This window comes from Petaurus breviceps, unplaced genomic scaffold, assembly GCF_028583685.1.
Source record: "Petaurus breviceps papuanus isolate PSGF00001 unplaced genomic scaffold, PetGlider_PUasm1.0 688, whole genome shotgun sequence".
NCBI lineage: Eukaryota > Metazoa > Chordata > Mammalia > Diprotodontia > Petauridae > Petaurus > Petaurus breviceps.
The window spans coordinates 13,928,353-13,951,882 of record NW_027186457.1 but is presented as its reverse complement, the minus strand read 5'-3'; the positions used below and the strand labels follow the sequence as shown (position 1 = coordinate 13,951,882).

Genomic DNA, 23,530 nt, shown 5'->3' with positions numbered 1-23,530 from the left:
AGAGAAGAGAAACAGGACTAACAGAGTTGATACTCAAAATACTTTCAGAGATAGTAAGACCATTTAGACCTAGGTTTCTGAACACAAGATATATGAACATATTGTTTCAATATTTTAATGAGTATTTCAGTACCATTGGTTTCCTTTGTAATCCTGTGCATTTCATCTTACACATTTAAAAATATTATTCTGGTTATGTTGTAAGATGAAAGGGGAAATTTCAGAGAAACCAACTAGACCAGACTTACACTACTGGGTAGTAGGCATGGGTAGAAATTACAATGGGCTAAACTTCTTCACCGTAGTTTGGTTAGACTAGAAACAGATTGATGATGGTTGGTTACACTAGAAAACAGACTGATGATGGTTGGTTAGACTAGAAACAAACTGATGATGGTTGGTTGCTGCGGGTCATATGACAAATAGGAGTGTGTACAGAGGCAACCCTACATTTTTCACTGGCCAATGGAAATACTTTGGCTGGTCACTTAGGTGGTGCAGGCCTGATGTAGACTTTTATGAACCAATATAGAATAAACAAAACCAGGAGAAAAATTCATACAAGAAAAACATTTGTAATGACAAAACTTTGAAAGACTTAACAATGCTGATCTATACAATGGCAAATCATGATTCCAGAGAACTAAAAAACATGCTACCAACCTCTGAGAATACAGGAAGGAAGGGAATCACATATCTGTTACATGCTGGGTACTATACTAAGAATTAGGAATACAAAGGAAAAAAAGAGTTGACATTATGGAGATACAAGATGCAAACAACTATGCGCAAACAAGTTATACACAGGAGAAATTGGAAATAGAAGGAAGGAATTAAAATTAAGAGGAATCAAAAAAGGCTTTCTGTAGAATGTTGGGTTTTAGCTGGGACTTGAAGACAAGGAAGCCTAGAAATGGAGATAAATAAGGAGAAAGAGCATTTAAAGCTAGTGAGAATGCCCTGAACCAGGAGATGGAATGTCTTATGTGAGAACAGCCTGGAAACCAGTGTCACTGAATGGAAGAGCATGTGGGGGAGTTTAAGGAATAAAAAGACTGGAAAGGTAGGAAGGGGTCAGATTATATAAAGAGCTTTAAAAGTTAAAAACAGGACTTCTCATGGCTCCCGCTTCCACCTCCTCCAATACATGCAAAAAATGACTCTAAACAAACTTTAGAGCTACAAAACCCACAAAATGACAGAGAGAAACTAACCTCCCGCTAAAGACAGCTCTGCAGGCCGGAGGAAAGGGCCAGCACAGAACGGTGGGAGCAGAGCCCAGCCACACATAAGTCCAAGGTTTTAGCCTCAGGACAGCCTGACTAGCCATGGCTGGAGGGACGTGGGGAGAGTGGACCACCTGCAACTGTGGCGGTTTCCAGAATTATCAACCCATAAATGACAAAGGCAAAGTAAGAGGTCAGCGGACTTCGGGAACAGGAAGTCCTGGAGTGCAGTGCAAGAAGCAGCCACAGTCCTGTGGCTGCTTCATAGCTCCTGGCCTGCAGATTGTAGGCGGACCAAGCGACCAGTCTGAGGAGTAACTGCCCTTGCTTTAACCTGCTTGGATCTGCATCCCTGTCCTGGGTGAAGGTCCTGGGGTACGTGACCAATGTGCCAGAGCCAGTGGAGGCTTCTGAGAGGGCAGCCAACTAATAACTCCAGCAGCTGAGAAAACCCCAGCAATTTGGGACAAAGCTCTCCTCACAGAAAGCAGGGTTCTACTGTGGCAAAAAGCTCAAGAATCAAGTGGTTGAGTGGCAACATGAGCAAGCGGGGGAAGCACAGCAGTTTGACTTTGGATTCCTTTTTTGCCGACGAAAAGGATCAAGACATGGAGCAGGAAGAAGACAACAAGGTCAGAACTCCTGAGCCAAAGCTTCCAAGAAAAACATGAACTGGTTACAGGCCACAGAGGCGCTTAAGAAGGATTTTAAAAACCAATTAAGAGAAGTGAAGGAAAAATTGGGAAGAGAAATGAGAACGATGCAAGAAAATCATGAAAAGAATCAACAGCCTGACTGAAGAAAATAACACCTTAAAATATAGACTAACTTAAATGGCAAAAGAGGCACAAAAAGGCAATTAGGAGAAGAAGGCCGTAAAGAGTCAAATTTGCCAGATGCAAAAAGAATCTCAAAAGCTCACTGAAGAGAATCATTCCTTCAGAATTAGAGTGGAGCAAATGGAAGCTAGTGACTTTATGAGAAATAAAGATACTATTAAACAGACCCAAACAAATGAAAGAATAGAAGGCAATGTGAAATATCTCACTGGAAAAACCACTGACCTGGAAAATCGATCCAGGAGATAATTTAAAAATTATTGGACTACCTGAAAGCCAGGATCAAAGAAAGAACCTAGAAATCATCCTTCAGGAAATTCTCAAGGAAAACTGCCCTGATGTTTTAGAAGCAGAAGGCAAAATAGAGGTTAATAGAATCCACTGATCACCTCCTGAAAAAGATCCCAAAAAGAAAACTCCTAGGAATATTATAGCCAGGTTCCAGGGTTCCCAGATCAAGGAGAAAATATTACAAGGAGCCAGGAAGAAACAATTTCAATATAATGGAAACACAATCAGGATAACACAGGATCTGGCAGCTGTGGGATCCCAGGGCAAAGGAGCTGGGATTAAAACCAAGAATCACCTACCCAGCAAAACTGAGTATCATGTTTCAGCTGAAAATATGGGCATTCAATGGAATAGAGGACTTTCAAGCATTCTTCATGAAAAAAAACAGATTTGAATAGAAAATCCGACATTCAGATACAAGAAGCAAGAAAAGAATGAGAAGGTAAACAGGGAAAAGAAATCATAAGGAACTTATCAAAGTTGAACTGTTTACATCCATATATGGAAAAACAATAATTGTAACTTATGAAACTTTTCTCAGTATGAGAATAGTTGAAGGGAGCAGAACTGTATATATACATATATATGTATACATGTCTAAATAGGAGGGTATATGGGCATATGAGTACATATGTGAGTTTGTGTATATATGTGTGCAGGTATATATAGACAGAGGGCACAGGACCAATTGAATAGGAAGGTTTGATACTACTTAAAGGGTGAAATTGAAAGGTGAGAGAGGAATATTAGAGAAGATGGGGAGAGACAGAATGGGGTAAATTACCTCATATAGAAGAGGCAAGGGAAAACTGTTACAATGGAGGGGAAGAACAGGAAGGCAAAGAGGAGTCACCTTACTCTCACTGAATTTGGCTTAGGGATGGAATGACATATATGGCAGAGCATACTTGTGTCCAATCTACGTCTCCACACTGATCTTTGGGTTACTCACTACTTTCTCGTATCTATATAAAATGTTTTATAAGAAACAAAAGTATTCTTTACAGAAACACATAAGGGTAATATAAGGTTCTGCAAACTAATTTCTACAGAAGACCACACACTCAGAGTCTTACTACTGACTGAAAAATACTTTGAATACAGACAACCTTCCCTCCAACAAGACACCTATCCTCTACGTTAAGGCCATAACAGATTTCATGGTAATTGAGGGCTCTTTGTCTATGATCCTCTATCATTATCAAGCATATATATTGTTTTATGCCTTGCTTGATAATGATAAAGGAATATATATCCATATGTCATATGTAGAGATATATATACACAGCAAAGATATTTGTCAATATCACATAGAATGCCTTACATAAAATTGAGAGAAAAGAGGGATTTCTTATAGAAGATCCTTTACAAATTTCTGTTTTGCAGACGACATTGTGCTGATTGGACCAAGATCTATCTGGGGCCTCTCCATTAACTTAAAAGAGATCAGCCTACCTTACAGACCACCATAATGCTATTAACAACAGACATCTGAGCGTGAGTTTTCCAGTAACAACAAAAAAAAAGCCTCCTGAGCTCTCTCCAGGCCTACTTCCCCTTTGGATCCCTTTAATAAGCTTTTCTACTTTCTTCCAAGCCACCCACCCACCCACCCAAGCACATCTCCATTCACTCTCCTCCTTTTCCACAAGTAATCTTTCTACCTTCATTCTTTCCACAATATTCAACAATTCTTTCCTCCTATTACCACCATAAGAAGTCAGTAGTAGCTTTGTTTTTGTCTAGGTATCCCCAGAATCTAGCACTATAGCTGGAATATGACTGTTGTTTAGATTGGTTGTTCATAACTGTCACTTCCTAACCATTATTCCAACATTGATCATATGACCATCTCTCTTCTGATTAGACTGACATTATTTTATACCACCATCACCAATCTCTAATCCCATAGGGAGACCTCCAATATAATCTCTCCAGTATTTTGATACTACTGACCACCTCCTCCTGAACATGCACTCCTCTATTTTTTGTGACATTGCTCTTTCTTGGTCCTTCTCTTCCCTATCTGACTACTCTGTCTTGGGCTCTTTTATACGCATGTCATGCCCTAACCAGGGATACACCAAGGCTGACTCACCCCCACCCCTCTTCTCTTCCCTTATATACCCACTTGGTGATTTCATCAGCTTCCATAGATTTAATTATCATCTCCCTACAAATAAATTCCTTACTTAGATATCTAGCCCTCGTCTCCCTCCTGAGCTCCAGTTCCACAAAACCAACTGCTTATTGCACATTTCAACCTGGATGTTCCATAGACATCTCAACCATACATAACATGTTCGAAACAGATCTCACTATATTTTCTCAAAAACCAACCCTCTTCCAAACTTCCATATTACTGTCAAAGTTTCACCACCATTCTTTCCATTATCCAGGTTCACAAATTGAGTATGTCAATGAACATTTATTAAGCCCTACTATATGCCAAGCACTGTGCTAAGTACTAGGGATACAAATTCAAAAAGGATAGCCCCTGTCTTCAAAGGACCTTACACTTCAATAAGTGAAGACACCACACAAAAGAAAGCTGAAGAGGGGGAAGGGTAAAGGGGATGTACCCAATTCAGGAAGACAGCAGAGAAGCCAAAGAAGACCAAATTGTGTGCAGCCTAAAAGTTTGAGACTATCACCCTTGACTCCTCACTCACCCCAGTTATATAGGCAATAACTACTTATTTCTGCAGAATCAAATATATTTAACTTCTCTGGCATGCAAAGCTCTTCACATCCATCGTGGTCCCTTCCTATCTTTCCAGTCTGCTTTCACATTACTCCTCTCTTCATAAACTCGACTTGTTCTATATGCACATGACCCAACCCGGTGCCTTTGCACTGGCTTTTCCAAAGTCTAGAATGCTCTCCCTCCTCCAGTCCACCTTCTTGGAATCCCTGGTTTCCTTCAAGACTCAGTTCAAAATACATTGCTTGTCTTCTCAATAGGTGGGGGAGGGGCTGGAGAATTTAGAACAGTTTTTTTTATGTTTTAAAAATGTTTAATATAATTGGGAAATATTTAATGAAATAAAACATATAATTTTTTTAAAGGACTCAGCTCAATTACTACTGTCTATATAAGACTTTTCCTGGTTTACCTGCCCAGTTGCTAATGCCGCCCTACCAAAGTTACTTTGTATCTATTTTGTATGTATCTTCTATGTATGTCTGCATCCCCCATTAAAATGTAACCTTCTTGTATGATTGACAATCCCAGAAGTCCGATCATGAACCATGCTGCCCACCTTTTGACAAAGAGGTGATGAACCAGAAGAGCAGGATGAGATAGCCTTTAGATTCAATGTGCGGTTACCTTTACTTATCTCTTTATGAAAAGAAAGAACTTATTTTTATGGGGGGAGGGGGAGGTAGGGTTAAGGAGTGACCACAATACTAAAAAAGAAGTTCAATGAATGACTATACAAGAAAGTACAGAAGGGGCCACAAGACAAGGGCAATGCTGGAACTACCATGTTAAATTTGTCATAATACAAAAAGGCATGCATAGCAGAAAACTACATAATAGTACAGTGGTTCATATACAATACTCCCTTTTTCTTTTCTTTAGATATTTAAGTTTTCATGTATCTTGAATAATTTTTAAGTACTTTAAGTTCACTACAGGCAGATATTTTCACTTTTGTCTTTGTATTCCCCTCTGACACTAAATAGAAGTTTGAATGATCAAACCTCTACTTCTTCAACTTCAATGATTTCTATCTCCCCTCTACTTTAGTTACTCAAAATATGAATGTTCCTAAACACTCACAACTGTTCCTCCTCCAAGATCCCAAATTTTAAAACTTCCCTCAGACTAAAAGCTGTACTCTCTTATTCCTTCTAACTGAAATGGTGCTTGTTCATTTTCCTGACTTTTCCCTACTCTTCTAATCGGGCCATGTTTCTGACTTCATTTGCCTCCCTCCTACTTTAGACCAGATGCTTCAATCAGTCCAACAAGGCTCTTTACCTTCACCCGTTTGATAAAACCTACGGATCCCCTCTCTTTGTTTTTCAAGCATTGCTGGAAAAGATAACACAACCACATTGACTCAATCTACTATAAATTGAGCTATCTATCCTCAATTGGAGACTTTCTTTAGCTCAGCCATCTGTTCGTCTTTTTTGTTGACTGCCGATAGCATTCATTCGCCTTAGCAGCTCCTCCAAAGCTTTGCCATTCTCTCCAAGTCCAAGACCAAATGCACCTCACACCTTTATATTAGCAATGACATCTTCTCCCAAGACCAAATGCATTCCCTAGACCTACTTTCCTATCTACTCTTTTCTGAAAGTCTGAACTTTATGGACCCCTTCTTGGAATGTTTCCAAAAGCATATTTATTTTAAGCATTTTATTTATGCATATGATTACCCCCCCAAAATTTACTGAAATAAAAATGTTATTTTTTTTCTCATGGACCCCCTTGAAATCTATCCAAGGTTCTCAGGTCAGGTGCCCCTGGTAACATAACCAGTATGGGTCAAAGGTGAGACTTAAAGCCAAATCTTCCCAGCCCCTAAGCCAATTCTTTTTCAAAATGTTGCTCCATACCTACCCCGTGCTATCTGACTTCTTGACCTCTTGGCATCTATTCAGTTCCAAGTCCTGTTGATCCTACCTCTAGCATCTTTCATTTCAGTTCCCTCCTTTGTGTTTCACCACCCTAGTATACTAGACCTCACTAAACTCACTTGGACTATTTCAACAGTCTTCTAATTACTCTTCCCACCATCACCCATGTCTGTCTTACAAACTGTCCTTTACACTACTGTCATTAATCTTCCTTATGAAGAGATATGATCACATCACTCCTCTGCTCAAAATCATTCAATGGTTTACCTATTACCTACTGATGAAGGTGCCAGGAATTTGAGTCCTTCTATAATCTGATGTCTCTAACTTCAACTTCATCTCACACTATTTCCTTCCTCTCACACTATACACTAATCAAACTGAAAAACTCATGACTGTTGTACACAGTCAACATTTACCAATTTCCTTACCTTTACTCATACTACCCCTGTCTCAGAAATATCTTCCCCCACCTACATTTACTTTCTGAAATCCTATCATTCCCTCAAGGCCCACCTCAACCATACAGGTAGCAAATTATGTTTTCTTTCTCCCATTACATAGCACATCATTCTTAAATTTTTATTATATTCAATTCAGCCCTTGAGTTACTTTAAAGTGTGTATGTATATATATACACATGTATGTGCATATATTTATCAGCATGATGTTTGTATTCATAACTCCCATGCTAGAATATAAATTCATTAGGGAAAAGGCCTTGTCTTAATCGACTTAATTCATCCCCTGAGGATCTAATAGTGCTTTGAACACAAAAAGCAACTAAATGACTCGACTCAACAATTTATTAAGCACTTGCTGGGCAAAGCGTTAGTTACTTCCCCAATGGAGTCTATAGTCCACAAGAGAGATGGCAGCAGTTAAACAAAACACAAGTAAATTACTTTATGAACAAACGAATGCAACACTATTAATAAAGATAAAAATTTGTGGCACTAATTTGTTCTAATTTGTCTTAAGGCCACAATGCATATTTCTCCAAAATGGCTGTTCCTCTGGTAGGCACAGTAACCTATAAGCCCCCTCTTTCATTTGATGTTTTCTATTCTATCATGGAGCAGAGAAAGTCTCACACTTTCTAGAAGCAGCAATAGGAACAAAGACCTGTAGTCAGTCTAAGAATGCCAAGACCAGTTAGGAGCAGACAGTCCTGTCTTCCACAAAAGCATAGGCTCTATGCCAGTGATAAAAGCTCTGATACTGGAATAGCAGGCAAAACAACTTCAACTCAAAGCAGCAGAGTCAGAGGAGCCTGAAGTATCCCGGAGCTGTCTGACAGGTATGTGGTTAGGAATGTCAATTATGATAGAGAATTTCATGACTAAAAATTTTTCCCAGAAAATTCTGTTATCAGTATCTTCAAGCAAAGGAAACACTGAAGTTGGTCCTTGTTTTCAAGATATATGAATGAACTATTTCACCAATTTACAAACGTATCAATGAAGTTCTTACAGCTTTACTCAACTCACAGGAGCCTCCAGTGTCTTTTGCTCCTTCCCCTCCAATTTTTAGTAAAGATATGGAAAAAGCAATCAGCATCAATGACTCCAAAGAAGCATCCTCAGTCTACTCACCACATAAATACTTCAATCAAAGCAAGCTTCACCAGGGTGGCTAGGGGGCACAGTGAATAGAGCACTGGCCCTGGATTCAGGAAGACCTGAGATCAAATCCAGCCTCAGATACTTAACACAAAAACTAGCCATGTGACCTCAGGCAAGTCACTTAACCCCAATTGCCCTCCAAAAAAAGGCCAAAAAAAACTAAGGGTTACCAATGAGCAAAAATTAATGCACATTTTTCACCTTGTTTTAGGAAAACAAGGAACTTAAGAGCTACTCACCATTTTCCAATGATTACTAAGCTATTAAACTCTGCAAATTCAATTCTGAGGAAGATAGTAATACTCTAAACATTATAACTTTCTAAACATCCAAACCCACTATCATCAGAGAGAGAGACAGAGAGACAGAGAGTGTGTGAGTGTGTGCGTGAGAATGAGATACATACAAGATAATTGGGGGATGGATGTCACTTGGGGTGAAGGTGATGATAACTGGGAGTGGGAGAACAAAAGAAGCTTCACAAACCAAGTGGCATTTAAACGAAGTTTTGAAAGAAACTAGAGATTCAAAGAGGTGGTGGTAAGGTAGAAGTGTACTCCAGGCAAGGGAGATAGTCTATGGCAGAATAATGGAGGTGGAAGTGCCCTTTATAAAGAATGGCAAGGACTGCCCAGAGAGCATGAAAGGGAACAGCATATAAAAAATGTAGAAAGGTAGGTTGGGGGCAGGTAGCAAATGGCTTTAAATGCCACTGGAGTTTGTTACTGACTATAGAGAATCTCTAGAGCCACCATATTTTACAGAGTAGAGAAATGACATGGTAAGGGGCCTGTGCGGAAGGAATACCATTCTGGCTGCTGTATGGAGAGCAGAGAGACCTGATACAAGGACAGCAATTAGGAGTCTACCAGAACAGTTCAAAGAAGAAGTGATAAGAACCTTGGCTAAGGTGGTGACTATATAAGTAGAAAAAAGGGGAAAGATGAAGGAGATGTTGTGGAGCCTGAAATGACATGATTTAGAGATTGACGGGGCATACGAGTAAGGAGCTGAGGATGACACCAAGAACCTAGGAGGACAGAAGGATGGTGACAGCCTTGACAGAAATACTTTTGTATAAACACTCCCGTATTTTTACTCAGAAGAGGTAAGTGGATTTGGGGGGAAAATAATGAGCTTTGTTTTAAGCGTGTTAAGTTTGAGATGTCTACAGGACATCCACTTAGAAATGTCTAACAGGAATCAGATGACCTGGAAGAGAAGCTCTGGAGAGAGCCTGGGACTGAATAAACAGATCTGGGCATCTTTTTAGACCAAGGTGAGTCCAAAGCTATGACCTGCTCTCCTCTTCAGATTCTGCCAAAGAGTAAAGATAAGAAATAAGCAAAGACAAGTGTAGCCTAATGATACACAAAAGAAAAGATCAGAGGATCTGACTGCTCATGAACATTACTCTACAATTTTCAGGGTGAGCCAGGGGAGCATACCAACATAAAATTAGAGGATATTAGAGATGTAAAGAACTTTAGAGATCATCTGTTCTCACACATAAGGAAATACATGTTAAGCAGTTACCTAAGGTGGCAGAAAAAATTATTTCAGTTCATCTGTTTCCCCATTTCCTACAGATATGGGCAATGTAGCAGCCCTAAATAATGTCTCCTAATGTCAACATCACACACATACACACAAAAAGTAGAGTGGAAGATGTTTAGTATTGCTGAATGTTTTTAGAAATTACTACTTCTTACTAGTATAGCAGGCAAATAAACAATAGGGGTACAACAGAAAATCTAAGCAGTCACTTATAATGCTTTTCCTTCCAAAGAAGTAAATAAGCAGGTAAGAATACCAAACCCTCGAACTATAGAATTCCACATACCACAGCAAAGGGCAGAAAGGGTCACCCCCTTCGGGGTTCTCAGTCCCCCCCCATGTTAGAATACACTTTATTTTTTAAGTTAAAAAAAAGCACAGGTTAAGAGAATACTGTAATAACGTTATTTAGAATTACATTCTAGCTGACATTTTTAAAAGCATGCCAGGTTGAAAAATAAACTAGATTAAAACTATTAGAAAATTATAAAGAACTGTGGAAATGTAATCTGAATTACAGTAGGAATTACAGATTACATTAAGTATGTAACATAAGCGCCAGAGAGAAACCACTGCCTACATCACACACCAATGACACCATTTTTTCTTCCTTAGAAGCAAAAGGGTGCTGAAGTAAATAATCAAATAAAATACAGCTCCCTCTGAATCTGAAGCCTGGGATTGACTCCTGCCTCAGCCCACTTATTTGCTTGTGACCTGGGCAAGCTGTTGAGTCTTTCTGGGCCTCTCACCCATCTGTAAAAGGAGGAGTTGGACTAGCATGACACCGAAGGGCCCTTCCAACTCTCTCTTCACCAACGACACATCTGACAGAGGTTCTCTAAATAAAGGAGGGCCAGTGTTCCCAATCCTATCTTATATGTCATTGCCAGACGGGATCAAATGGAGAATTTTTTGCAAATGAAACCCCACAAGACACCACTTGCATTATACCCCTGCTTGCACCTTAGTTAATTCTTTTGGGGGTTTAAGCATGTTTGGAATCCTTAACAAACACCAGGAGCTTCTTCCGAGGGAATCAAAAGACCTCACGGTAGCAGAAATGCAAAAACCTTTAGAAGAAAACCAAACCACTGCGGGGAGGAGATCACCGAGACAGCGCCGCCTGACCAGTGCCCGGACACGGCTCGTGCTAACAACGGGGCAACCCCTGCAGAAGCTCGGCACGGTGCACGCACCTATTTGCCGCTTTAAAAATGCTGCCTTTCTCCCACAGCGTGCATTCTCTGCTCAGAAAAGTCAAGTGTTTCCTGCACGCCGTGGGAAAGCTGAGCTGGGCCAGGACTCGGGCTGGGGGAAAAGGGCTGCTCCCCTCTACCTGGGTGACCTTGGCCGCCCCTCCTCGGCCCCCGAGGCCAGCCACCCCGACTCTGGGGGGGCCCAGCGCGCCCATGGGAGGCGGAGGTCAGAGGGCAGCCTTCCCTAGCCACTTCTCCGCAGGGCACCCCGGGGAGGGACTAACGGTCTCACTAATTGGCCCACGTGCAAAACCAACTCCAGCGTGACCGGGGGAGGGGCGGGCGGCCCAGGCCGGAGGCTCCCCGGTCCGTCTGGCCTGAGCCGAGGCTCCGCTGCTCGCCGGCCCTCTGAGACTGCGCGCCTCGGGGAGGCCCCGCGTTCGCCTGGGCTCTGACCCCGCCGCCCTCGGAGCCTGGGCCTCCCGCCAGGGGAGGCTGCGGCGACGCTGATGGCGGGCAGGCGCCTCGCCCCCATCCCGGGGCCAGGCTCCGGCCGCGGCAGACCGTGGTCCTCGGCCCAGGCCCGCCCTCAGCACTGCCACCACCCCCCGGCGAGGACTCCGGGACCGCCTGCGGAAAGAGCTCAGGCCTCGCAGCCTGCGCACATCGGCACGGCAGCGCCCCGCCCCCCACCCGGCCCGGCCTACGCCGCCCGCCAGAATCCGGGCGGCAGGCGCCCACAGCCTTCGTCCTCTCCCGCCGCCCGGAGACCTGCCCCCCCACCCCGGGCACACGAAGCCCCCTCGGAAATCACCTTTGAACTGGATTTTTGCGAGCCGCCTGGCGTTTTGTCCGCCATCTTGCGTCCTGCCCCTACTCGGCGGCAGCAGCGGGAGCGAGTCGAGCGCCGACCGTGCGTGCCGATCGCCGTCGGGGACCCGCCAGAGGCGTCCGCAGGGAGGAGAAGTCGATAGCCGAGGAAACGAGCCAAGATTGAGAGCTGCGAAAGGTACCTCACTTCCCCCCTGCCCCCCACGCAGGTCCGGAAAGAGGAAGGTGCTCAGACATCACGTGCCAGCCGAGCCCGCCTTCCGGACGCCGATTGGCGCGCGGCTGGGACGAGGTGGGACGGGGCGAGGTGCGCGCGCCTCTTATAGCAGCGACGCAATGAGGGTGGAACTCGTTCCCTTCCTTCAACTCCCCACCCAGCGGCATTCTCTAGTCTCCAGAGCTGAAGGGAATTAAAGCCACTGTCTGTCTAGGAAGGGGCCAGGACACTAAGGGTCTACCATGTTACGGGCTTCTCGACGCACCCCCGCCCCTTTCCAAGAACCACTTCCTCCAGTGGATCACAGACCGAGAAACTCCCCGAGACCTGAGTTCAAATTCTGCCCCCGATCTCTTAAAATTTGCCTAACCTCTGAACCTCCATTCCCCATCCGTAAAATGGGGACAGTCGCATTCCGAGCAGCACGCTTTTGTGTCTTAGACTCCTCTGGCAGCCTGGCGAAGCTGCTCCCTTCTCAGAGTAACATTTGGAAATGCATCAAACACATCATGTAGGATTTGCGATGGAAGCCAAGGAAAGTGGAGATTTACCCAAATGTGGAAAGGGAAAAGCAAGTTTATGCGCGCCGGGCCCGCGCTGCGCGGTCGTACTGCCCCGCGCATTTGACGGGAACGCGTGGAGGGCTCTGCACCCCTAGAGTGGGGCTGGGGGCAGGGGTTGTCTCTGCACGCCGCCGCCACAGGTGGAATCACCTCCGAGGGCCCTTTTTGAGGCCTCCTTTACTGACTTTCTCAGGGCAGCCCCCAGGAGCCACCCCTAGAGTGGACCTTCTCTCCCCTCCCCGCTCCCCAGCCACTGCGGGGCAACAACGTCTTCCCGGGCCCAGCCTAGGAGTGCTCCCGGACCCCGCGTTTTCCCCACCCCCACCCCCGGTCCGGGTCGTGCGGGTCACTTAGCGCCCGCTCCTGGGAGCTTAAGCTGCCCAGACCTGGATTATCTGAGCGGCCTGAGGCGGGTCTGCCTGCCCCTAGTCCCTCCCTGGGCCAGCCCGCCCTCCTTTCAGCCTCTGGCTCCCAGGCGTCCCGGGACCGAACGAGATCCTCTGTTTGATATTCCAAGACCTCGCTAACCTAGCTCCCCAGCCCGCGTTCCAGGTCTTCTGAACACCTCACACGCGCGCGCGCACACACTCCCCCTCCCTCCTCTCTACCTCCCCTTCCTCTCCTTCTTTCCCCCTCTCCCCCTTTCTGTCCCTCTCCCTCTCCCTCCCCATCTGTCTGTCCGTCCATCAGATGGGACACTTCATCTTCTGGCCCCTGCTGTTTCCTCTGACGATTTCAAGTGCCTCAAATGCTCTGTCCCTCTTCACCTCTGAATTGTGGCTTCCCAGGATTCCTTCAAGTCCCAGATAAAATACCACTTTCTACACAGGAAGCCTTTCCCAACCCTTTTTAATTCTTGTGCCATCCTTCTATTAATTATTTCCTACTTTTCCTGTATGTAGCTTGTTTGTACATATTTGCTTACTGTCTCTGCTGTTAGATCATGAGCTAGCTCCTCCTCCAATTCGATCATCAAAACATACCCTTATGAGGTTGTTAACGCTCAGTCACAAAAAGCAGACCTAGAGAAGGAATTGTCAGTAATCAGTTGATTTCAAAATGAGAAATGTTCTCTTTGCTGAAGTAAAAGCATAGGCTGTGTACTCAAATCACAAGGGGGGGGGGGAGGAAGAAGGAAGGTGGATTACAGTCATGTAGTGTGGCTTCCCATGAGAAACCCCCAAGTCCCACAATACAACAATTCTGGTCAAGTCTTTGGGGTTGTGACGACCTCCCCTAAAGTACAGAACCACAGTTCTGTGACAGGAACAGGTTCTGCACTCTTATTCAGTTCACTTAAGGTCCAGTGATTGTGAGCATTGTCAGAGTTTTGATTAATCAGTTTAACTGCATTCTGAGTTCTGACTCCCAAGCCAGAGAGGCAGCTCTTGAAAACACTAAATTATTAGTATACTCGTTATACATATATCATTTAATATGAAAATTATAAATTCCCTTCTCCAGGTCATTAATCCCTTCAAGAATAAAGGAAAAACCACAACATCTCTCTGTCTCTCCTCTCTGTCTCTGTCTCTCTCACTTCCTCTCTGTCTCTCTCCTCTTCTGTCTCTCTGTCTGTCTGTCTCTCTGTCTCTCTCTCTCTCTCTCTCTCTGTCTCTGTCTCTCTCTCCCCTCCTTTCTCAAGTGCTCAGTGCTCCTGGCCCTGGAGACCTTAGATACAGAGTACTGCCCCACCTGTGAGACAGCAATCAAGGATGGAGTGGGAAAGATCCATAGTGTGGGTGATAATGGCATAGAGATAGGAGAGAGGGCACCATGAAGAGCTCTCAGTCCTCACACTCAGGACTCTGAAGGCAGAAGGAAGAAAGAGGCTGGATTAGAATGATTAGTAGTAGGAAGGGCTAACACATTGATGGCAATTCATAGTTAGGTTGTCCCTCACAAAAACCACATGTGATGTGTAGTACAAGTAATCTGAGTTCAATTCAGCCAACATTTAATTGAGTGCTGTGTTCTAGGCCTTGGAATAATACTTAAAATGATCATGATATAGCACTTTCTCTTCTGTAAAATGGAGATAAAGGGCAGCTCAGTGGGGCAGTGGATAGAGCAACAGGAGTCAGGAAGACCTGATTTCAGATCCAGCCCAAGACATTTACTAGCAATGTGACCCTGCGGAAGTCACTTACCCCATTTTGCCTCATTTTCCTCATCTGTAAAACGAGTTGAAGAAGGAAATGGCAAACCACTCTAGTATCTTTGACAAGAAAAACCCAAATGGAGTCGCAAAGAGTTGGACATAACTAAAAAATTACTCAAGAGGGGTGGCTAGGTGGTACAGTGAATAGAGCACTTGCCCTGGCGTCAGGGGACCTGAGTTCAAAACTGGCCTCAGACACTCAACACATACTAGCTGTGTGACCTTGGATGAGTCACTTTACCCCAATTGCCCTGCCTTTCCCCCTTCAAAAAAAAATGACTACAGACCAAAACCTCACAGGGTTGTGGTTAGGATTATATATGTAATATATCTGTACATAAAATATTGTCAAATGAGATAATAATAATAGCAGCTAACATTTATTTAGTACTTAACTATGTCCCAAGCACTGTCCTAAGCACTTTAGAATTACTGTCTTGCAAACCTTAAAGCTTTATATAAATGCTATTATTACATCATCTTCATCATTGTTATGACTTTATAGTGTGTTTTACTTAACTCACGTGACAGTCATGATGGCCCAGTGAGTTAGTTATTATTATCCCCATTTTACAGATGAAGAAAATGAATGTGAAACTCTGAGAGGTGAATAATCACCCAAGTTTACACAGCTAATTAGTGGCAAGATCAAATCTCAAGTCCAGGCTTTTTAATGCTGGTGCAGTACTCTTTTCAACAGACCATGCTACTTGTTAAGAAGGAAGGGTCCCAGGTCCCACTTCTGCTGCTGCTGGAAAAAGAGTTAGCAATATAGTCTTCTCTGCCCATAGAAGCTCTCCACCCCAGGTCACTAGTAGCTGTAGCTATCCCAGCCCCCTCGGTAATTGTATGTCCAAACAATGCCCAACCATCCAAAAAGACTAATCAGGTTCACCATCACGGCTAGTCTTTCTCCAAGGTATAGTATGATATCCTAGGCAACAGGAAACCCCACTTTAATCAACAAGGCATCCCCCTATTTGCTTTGGGACACTTGAAGTTGCTTTGACAAATAGAGTTTCATACCATGGTTATAAGGTTTTAAGTGTTTGGTTTTTTTTTAACTAACAGCAACAAACTGAATCTTATTTCCTTTAAAGGATCATCAGTCAATCATTCAATAAGTATAAACGACTGATCCTTTCTGGGTTTTCAGAGAAAGTTAGCTTGAAAGAAATTGGGCCTGGGCACTTGAAGGAAAGGGTGCCACTGGAAGGGAGAAGGGAGTTAAGTTGGGAATATGGAAAACAAGCTTCGACACAGTATTGCTGAGGACCAACTCTGTTTACCTTCAGCTATCTATGTCTTACCTAGAAGCCCCCTCAGGAGGTACTTTTTGTCTTTCTCTTTTTAAGCTCCATGGTACACTGTTACATAATAAATACCTAAGCAGATATTTGGCTGTAAGTCCTTTGACCCATAAATAGAACATGGCTTGGAAGGGTACACCTTATTCAAAAATAACAGCTACAGAATAGATTAAATAGGGTAGAATGCAAGGTGGCATTGGAGATGAAGACAAACTCGTGCGAGGAAATCTAAGGAGTGGAAAACATTCATGTGAACACCAAGCAAAACAAGCAATATTGTCATAGATGTAAATGACAAAAGATCTGGACAGAGGAAGAAAATAGATGAGTTTGGGAAAGAGCACAAGGTTGACAGGGGGACATAATACTGTACTAATGGTCAGCTTCAATTATCTAGACATCTGTTGGAACACTCTTGTCAAAAGCAAAGCAGCTAATAATGTCTTGGTTTATCTGGATGATAATACTACCTGCTCAAAGTTAGAGGGAGTGATGAGAAGAAGTGCTATTCTGAACCTAATCATCATTAATGAGGAGGAACTTAGAACTAAAAATAAAAATGATGGAACCTTGAGAGGAAGGCACATTAGTATTTTTCATATAGGAGAGGAAATGGAAGAACATTCTGAAATACATCCTGGATTTTTGAAGAGCAGATTTCAAACAATACAGAGGAATCATAGGTAGGATCCTATAGGCTAGAATCTCAAAGAGGAAGCCTATCAACAAAGTATGTAAATCTCTCAAGAATAAAATCTGAAGACAAAAAGAGAAAATGATTCTAGTGAAGGGAGAGAAAGGGGGATGGATTATCAAGATACAAATGTGTATCCAAAGGGATGTCAATTAACCAACTTGTATTTTTGAGATACATCTAGTAAATGGAAAGAAAGGGAGATGATAAAGGGGTCTCTAAGAACCCGGTCAAAAGTAGGAAAGCAGATGAAACGTGTTCTGCCTGGCCCCAAATGACAGAACTAGACATAAAAGATGGAAGGTTTAGTGACAGGAAAAGCAGCCAGATTTGGCCATGTATATCCAGAGATCTGGGGTGTATGCAAGACAATTATGTGTGTGATAAAGACCCAAAAAATCCCTTACCCAAATAAAACTCATAGGTTTCTCCAGGTAGAAACAGAAGCTATTCATTTCTAAGGAAGTCTCACGAGAGTTGGGTGTCACCTACCCAAAACATGCACTGATATAGGGAGGCAAAGTACAGAAATCAGGCAAGCAGTTATATATACCCTTGTACAAATAATTCTAGGACAACCCAAAAACCCCAAATCCCCTCCCCAGGATCCGGACCATCATTCCCATTGGTGGAAAGGTGTGTCCTTACAATCCTTTTACCCAATACAAATGCATATTTCAATTATTTTCCCTATTTATCAGAAGTAAGCTATTACAGATTACACGTTACTTTTTCTTGTTTACCAAAAGCAGACAATTACAGAAGCACCTGACAGACATATTATTTGTTGCCAAAAGTAGACAATTTACAGATTACTTGTTGCTTTTTTTTTTTTTAAGCAATTGGGGGTTATGTAACTTGCTCAAGGTTACACGGCCAGTTATTTCTTTGTGTGGTGCTGAGTATCTGAGCCCAGATTTGATCCAGGTCATCCCGACACTGGAGCCGGTGCTCTTACTCGCTGAGCCACCTGGCCGCTGACTTGTTGCTTTTCTTGTTTACCAAAGGTAGGCAATTACAGAAACATTTTCTTTGTTGCTTTTCTTGTTTTCCTCAAGACTTGGTATTCTATAGAAAAACAAAATTTGGGCCTATCAGGACTAAAGCCCATCTTAAGTTTGGTGACTGTCTCCTTTACTTTATGGGAATATTTTCACTTGTTCCACTCAACCCCTCCTCTTTCTTTGATACTTGAAAATTTCTCACACCAAGATTGGTAAATTTCTTCAGCTCTCCTATTAATTTCTTCTATCCCTCCATCAGAACCCAACCTTTTTTCTTTTTTTTTTTTCTAACTTTTTATTTTTTTGCTTTTTGGAGGGGGAAGGCAGGGCAATTGGGGTTGTGATTTGCCCGAGGTCACACGGCTAGTAAGTGTTAAGTGTCTGAGGTTGAATTTGAACTCAGGTCCTCCTGATTCCAGGGCAGGTGCTCTATTCACTGTGCCACCTAGCCACCCCCCTTTCTTCTTTTTGATCAACCAACTCCCATTAGGCAGACAGACCTATTGGTGAAACCCTCGAATCTAATCAGTTTGGGGAGGGTCTTCCATATAGTGTTTGTAACTAATTGCATCATACAAGGGAGGCACACAAGGAGCAATATAATTCCACTTGTTGCTATTAGCAAGAACCATAATGCTTGCTTCTGCCAGGTTCCTTTGAACCAGGACCACCATGGTAGATTAAGTGGAGAGGACCAAGTTTGCACTGGAACATGGGCAAATTTCCTAATTTCTTGGTTAATATCTGTCAGTTTGTCCCACATCATTTATCTTCATGCAGCAAGTAGATAGGTTTGAGTTTACCACAGACCCCTCCCTCCTCTGCCAGGAGATAATCTAATACCAGCCTATGATGTAAAATAGCCTCTCAACTTTGGTCTGCAAATTTGGATAGTAAGTCATTGGTTTGAGTGGTTTGGTTAGCAATGACTTCAACAACTGCTTGGAGTCTAACGATCCAATTTAGCATATGAACTGGGGTTCAGTAGCCCCAGCTTCCATCTTGTGCCCATGTTGCACACCTATTATTTCACAATCCTTTCAGGTGGCCAAATATCTCCCCACCCATTTGCATCCTCTGTACTGGCAATAGAAGCATCAATGGCTCATTTTTCCCTTTCTAAATCATCATAGATTTTTATTCCCAAGTGTTTACCTTCCTGTCCTGGGAGAAAGAAAAATCTGGGTTTTTCAATTCAATATAGCAACTTCCAATACAGTCAGGGGGAAGATGTGTGTAGGTGGGGAGGCCACACACCCAATAGTGTCCTTTTAGAGCCAGTCAGGGTACCTTACTCTGTGGAAAGATTGCAGATACATTGCCATGGACGATGGGGTAATACTGTAGGTCCTCAAATCCCAGAGGCCCTCCCCAAAAGATTGTATCAGTCTTGTTATATCAGCACCTCCATAGCTAAAAATCTGCTTTCCACCAACACCATTCAACCTTGCTTCTAAAGGACCTGAGGACTCTGGGATCTGTTTTATCATCCTGGCTCCAAAACTCTTGAAAGTATCCAAAGTGGGAATTATTATCCCAACCCCAATGTCAATGGGGATAGTAATGATTCCCTGATTCTGACTAAGGTCTTGACACTTAAATATAGTGGTTAGAATATGAGATTCAGATTTGCTTTTGGTGGTTACCAGGAGGGGAGTACGGAAGAATGAAAAATGCAATTTACCCAAACACCAGTTTTGAATTGGATATCCGTGGAATTCCAGCAGAACAGTTATGGTTATTACCTCTCTTCTCCCTTTAAGAGTCCATTTGCATTGACTTCAACCTAAATCCTTCCCCTGATCATTCTGGCTAAGGCAATATTCCCTGGTCCTAGTCTCATTAAGGGGCCAGGTGTGTTATCCCAAAACCTAGTCCCATTGTGGACAGAGGACTTGTCACTAAGAAGCCACTCAGCTCTAAGAGGAACAGGGACCCAAGGCCAGGATTTTAACTGCTGAGGTCCCCCACAAATCCAACCATTAGTGAGGTTAAAGGTATTAGCTATGGTTTGAAATAGTTCGAAAGCTATTATCCTGAGGTAACCAAGGGACTGTACCAGGAACAATATAAGGAGAAGGGTCAGCGGTAGTATGATTAGTACAATGAAAATGATTCCAGGCAGGAGGGAGAAAGCGATTACTCAAAAGGAAATGGAAAACAACTACAGTAAGGCTAATACATAGGAGAAAGGCACAAATGACTTCGCCTCCTCTCATCAGAATACAATAAGGATTTTGATTACAGAAAAAAACCAGAAATGAAGGGGCAGGGGGCAGTGTGCTTTGAGGTGATTGAAGTTCTCACACAGGAGGCAGTCCAGAGTCTCAGTGTCTCACATGCCTGGGTTGGGACCACATCGAAAGGGCAGTTTCAAATTCTCAGATTCAGTGGATTCAATGGTCCAGGTGACAGGAGGTTCAACAGGTCCCTTTACACAAGTATGATGAGTTCAACCCCTCTCCTTTGTCTGGGACTGCAGTATCTGAGACCAGTAGAATTTGAAAAGGACCTTCCCAAATTGGGGTTAGCTTTTCTTCTCTCCAAGCCCTGATTAGAACCCAATCCCCCAATTGGTATTTGTGGATAGTGAATCCCAAAGGTGGGGTTTGAGCAATTATCCCCTTAGCTTGTAGAGAATGCAAATGTTTTGTTAGGGAAGATATATATTCTCTCAAAAATGTATCCTTCTGATTAAATAGTGGGTTCAAATTCCCTCTACCTCTATCAGGGTAGGGGTGCCCAAAAAGGAGCTCATAAGGGGAGAGTCCTATGTCCCTTCGAGGCTTGGTCCAAATTCTGAGGAGAGCCAAGGGTAGACATTTAGTCCAGGGCAATTGAGTTTCTAAAGCCAATCTAGTGAGCTGTTTTTTAATTTCCTGATTCATCCTTTTGACTTTGCCTGATGAGGGAGGGTGCTAGGGAGTATGAAGTTCCCAGGTAATATCCAAGTCCTGGACTAGGGACTGCAGAATCCGTGCAGTAAAATGAGTTCCCTGATCTGAGTCAATCCATTCCACCATCCCATACCTTGGAATAATTTGTTCTAGCAAAATTTTACTGACAGCTGGGGCAGTTGCATGGGGTAAAGGAAAGGCTTCTACCCAGAAGGTCAAGTGGTCCACTATGACCAACAAGTACCTGACATGTCCTACAGAGGGCAGTTCTGTAAAGTCCACCTGTATGCTCTGAAAAGGCATAAGGCCCAGATGCAGACCTCCAGTCTGAGCTCGGCGCAATGCTGTTTTGTTTGTCCTTTGACATACAAGACACCTGTTCACCAATTGCCATGCTAAGGTAAAGAGGCCAGGTGTTACATAGCGAGTTAAGACAGCATCGCACAGGTTCTGGACATCCCAATGACTGCCTTGGTGTAGATATTGAAGGACTTGCCTCATACTTGTCCAGGAGGAGCCATCTTCCATCCCCCTCCTGTGCTCCCAGAATCAGTGCCTTTTGCTTTTCTGTTCTGTAAGGGAGGGAGAAAGGAGGGGATTAAAACCAACAACGGACTTGACTAGGATTCTGCTGACCCCACCCTCTTTGCCTCCTCATCCACAAAGCCATTACCCCTAGCTTCAAAGGACTGCACAGCTTGATGGCCACCTACATGTACTATGGCTGTAGCCTCAGGTAACAATATATTCTCAAAGATTCGAGTGATCAGGGTAGTATGTACCAGCTCTTTCCCTCTGCTATTAACCATCCCTCTTTCTTCCCAAATCTTCCTGAGCACATGTGTATTCCCCAAGCATACTCTATACATAAGTCACTATACTATAGATATTACCCTCAATTCCCTTTAATAGTTTCAAAGCCTGGCTTAGGGCATAAAGCTGAGAAGTTTGAGCTGACCACTTCTTAGGCAATTGTCCGGCTTCAACCAAGGATTCTCAGTCTCCATCAATTATGGTATACCCATCCCTTCTTTTTCCCTCTATTACTCTGAAGGAACCATCAATGAATAAATTTATTCCTCCAGGAATACGAGATTCCTGCAAATCTCCCCGAACCCTGGTTTGGAGGTTGCTGAAATCCACACATTGATGTTCTAGCTCAAGGTTGCCCTCACCTCCAGATGGAGGAAGGACAAAGGCAGAATTCAAATTATTATCTTGAGATAAGACCAAATCATCCTTCTCTAGTAGAATGGCCTCATATTTCAGGATCCTAGAATCCATAATCTACGACCCTGCTCTCGGATTTAGGATGGTTCTTACTTGATGTGGAAGGCCCACAACCAAACTTCTCCTGAAAGTCAGCTTTTTACTTTCTTCCACCAATGTGGCCATAGCCGCTACTGCCTGGAGACATATTGGCCATCCTTGGGCCATGGGGTCTAGGAGCTTTGAAAGGAAAGCCATGGGTCTCCTTTGCCCTCCCCTCTTCTGTGCTAAAACCCCTAGAGCCATCCCCTTATTCATATTTACAAATAAATAAAAAGGTCTTTGTATGGAGGGAAGGGCAAGAATAAGAGGGAAGACTAGGATCTGCTTCAGTTTCTTAAACCCCTCTTCACCTTCCCAATCCCACCTAATTTTGTTGGGTTCCTCTTAAAATAAATATTTGTACATAGGTTTAGTCAGGGTGGCATAGATCGATCCAGTTCCTACAATACCCCACTAGTCCCAGGAACCTTCAAAGCTCCCTTTTCATCCTTGGGAGAAGAGCCCAAGAATTCCTGCAACCTGTTCTGGGTCTAACCTTTTTTGTCCCTCACTGATCAAATGTCCCAAATATCTGACCTCTTTCTCTACAAATTGGAGCTTGCTCTTTGATACTCTCAATCCCCCTGATCCCAAATAATTTAATAGTTTGACAGAAGCTTCACTAACCACCTTCTTTACTTTCCCTGTCACCAATAAGTCATCCCCATATTATAAAACTTGAGTTCTAGGAGGAGGTTTGAATTTTTCCAATATTATTTCCAAAATTTGTCCAAACAAATTTGGGGACTAAGTATACCTCTGGGGAAGAATGCACCACCTATACTGCTGTTTTCTTCTGATCTCCAGATCTTCCCACTCAAATGCGAAAAGGTCTCTGCAGGGTAGCCAGGTAGCACAGCAAGTAAGAGCACCGGCCCCAGAGTCGGGATGACCTGGGGGATCGGATTTGGGTTCAGACACTTAGCATCCACCCAAAAACACCTGGCCGTGTAACCTTGAGCAAGTTACTTAACCCCAATTGCTTTTTAAAAAAAAGGGGGAAAAAAAGGTCTCAAAAGTTATCTTTCAAATCAATTACACTAAACCATCTGCTGTCCTCTTCTACCCTCCCCAGGATGGTATATGGGTCAGGGACCACTGGATGGGAGCGAAGGACTATCGTTTTAATTTTCCTTAAGTCCTGGACCAGTTGGTACATCTCATCTCCCTTCAGAACCAGCAGAATGGGAATATTGAAGGGGGAAATGCAAG

At 43.3% G+C, this 23,530-nt stretch overlaps 1 protein-coding gene across 3 annotated transcripts in view; it reads right to left on the bottom strand.

The window, feature by feature from the left end:
- The window catches only part of U2SURP (U2 snRNP associated SURP domain containing), a 105,264-nt gene extending 92,868 nt beyond the window's left edge, over positions 1–12,396 (bottom strand). For all 3 annotated transcript variants that reach the window (XM_069104695.1, XM_069104693.1, XM_069104694.1), the window contains exon 1: positions 12,145–12,396. In XM_069104695.1, coding sequence (XP_068960796.1) covers positions 12,145–12,189 — 45 coding nt within the window. In that variant the 5' untranslated portion in view covers positions 12,190–12,396. The remainder of the gene's footprint in view (positions 1–12,144) is intronic.
- Positions 12,397–23,530: the final 11,134 nt, after the last annotated feature.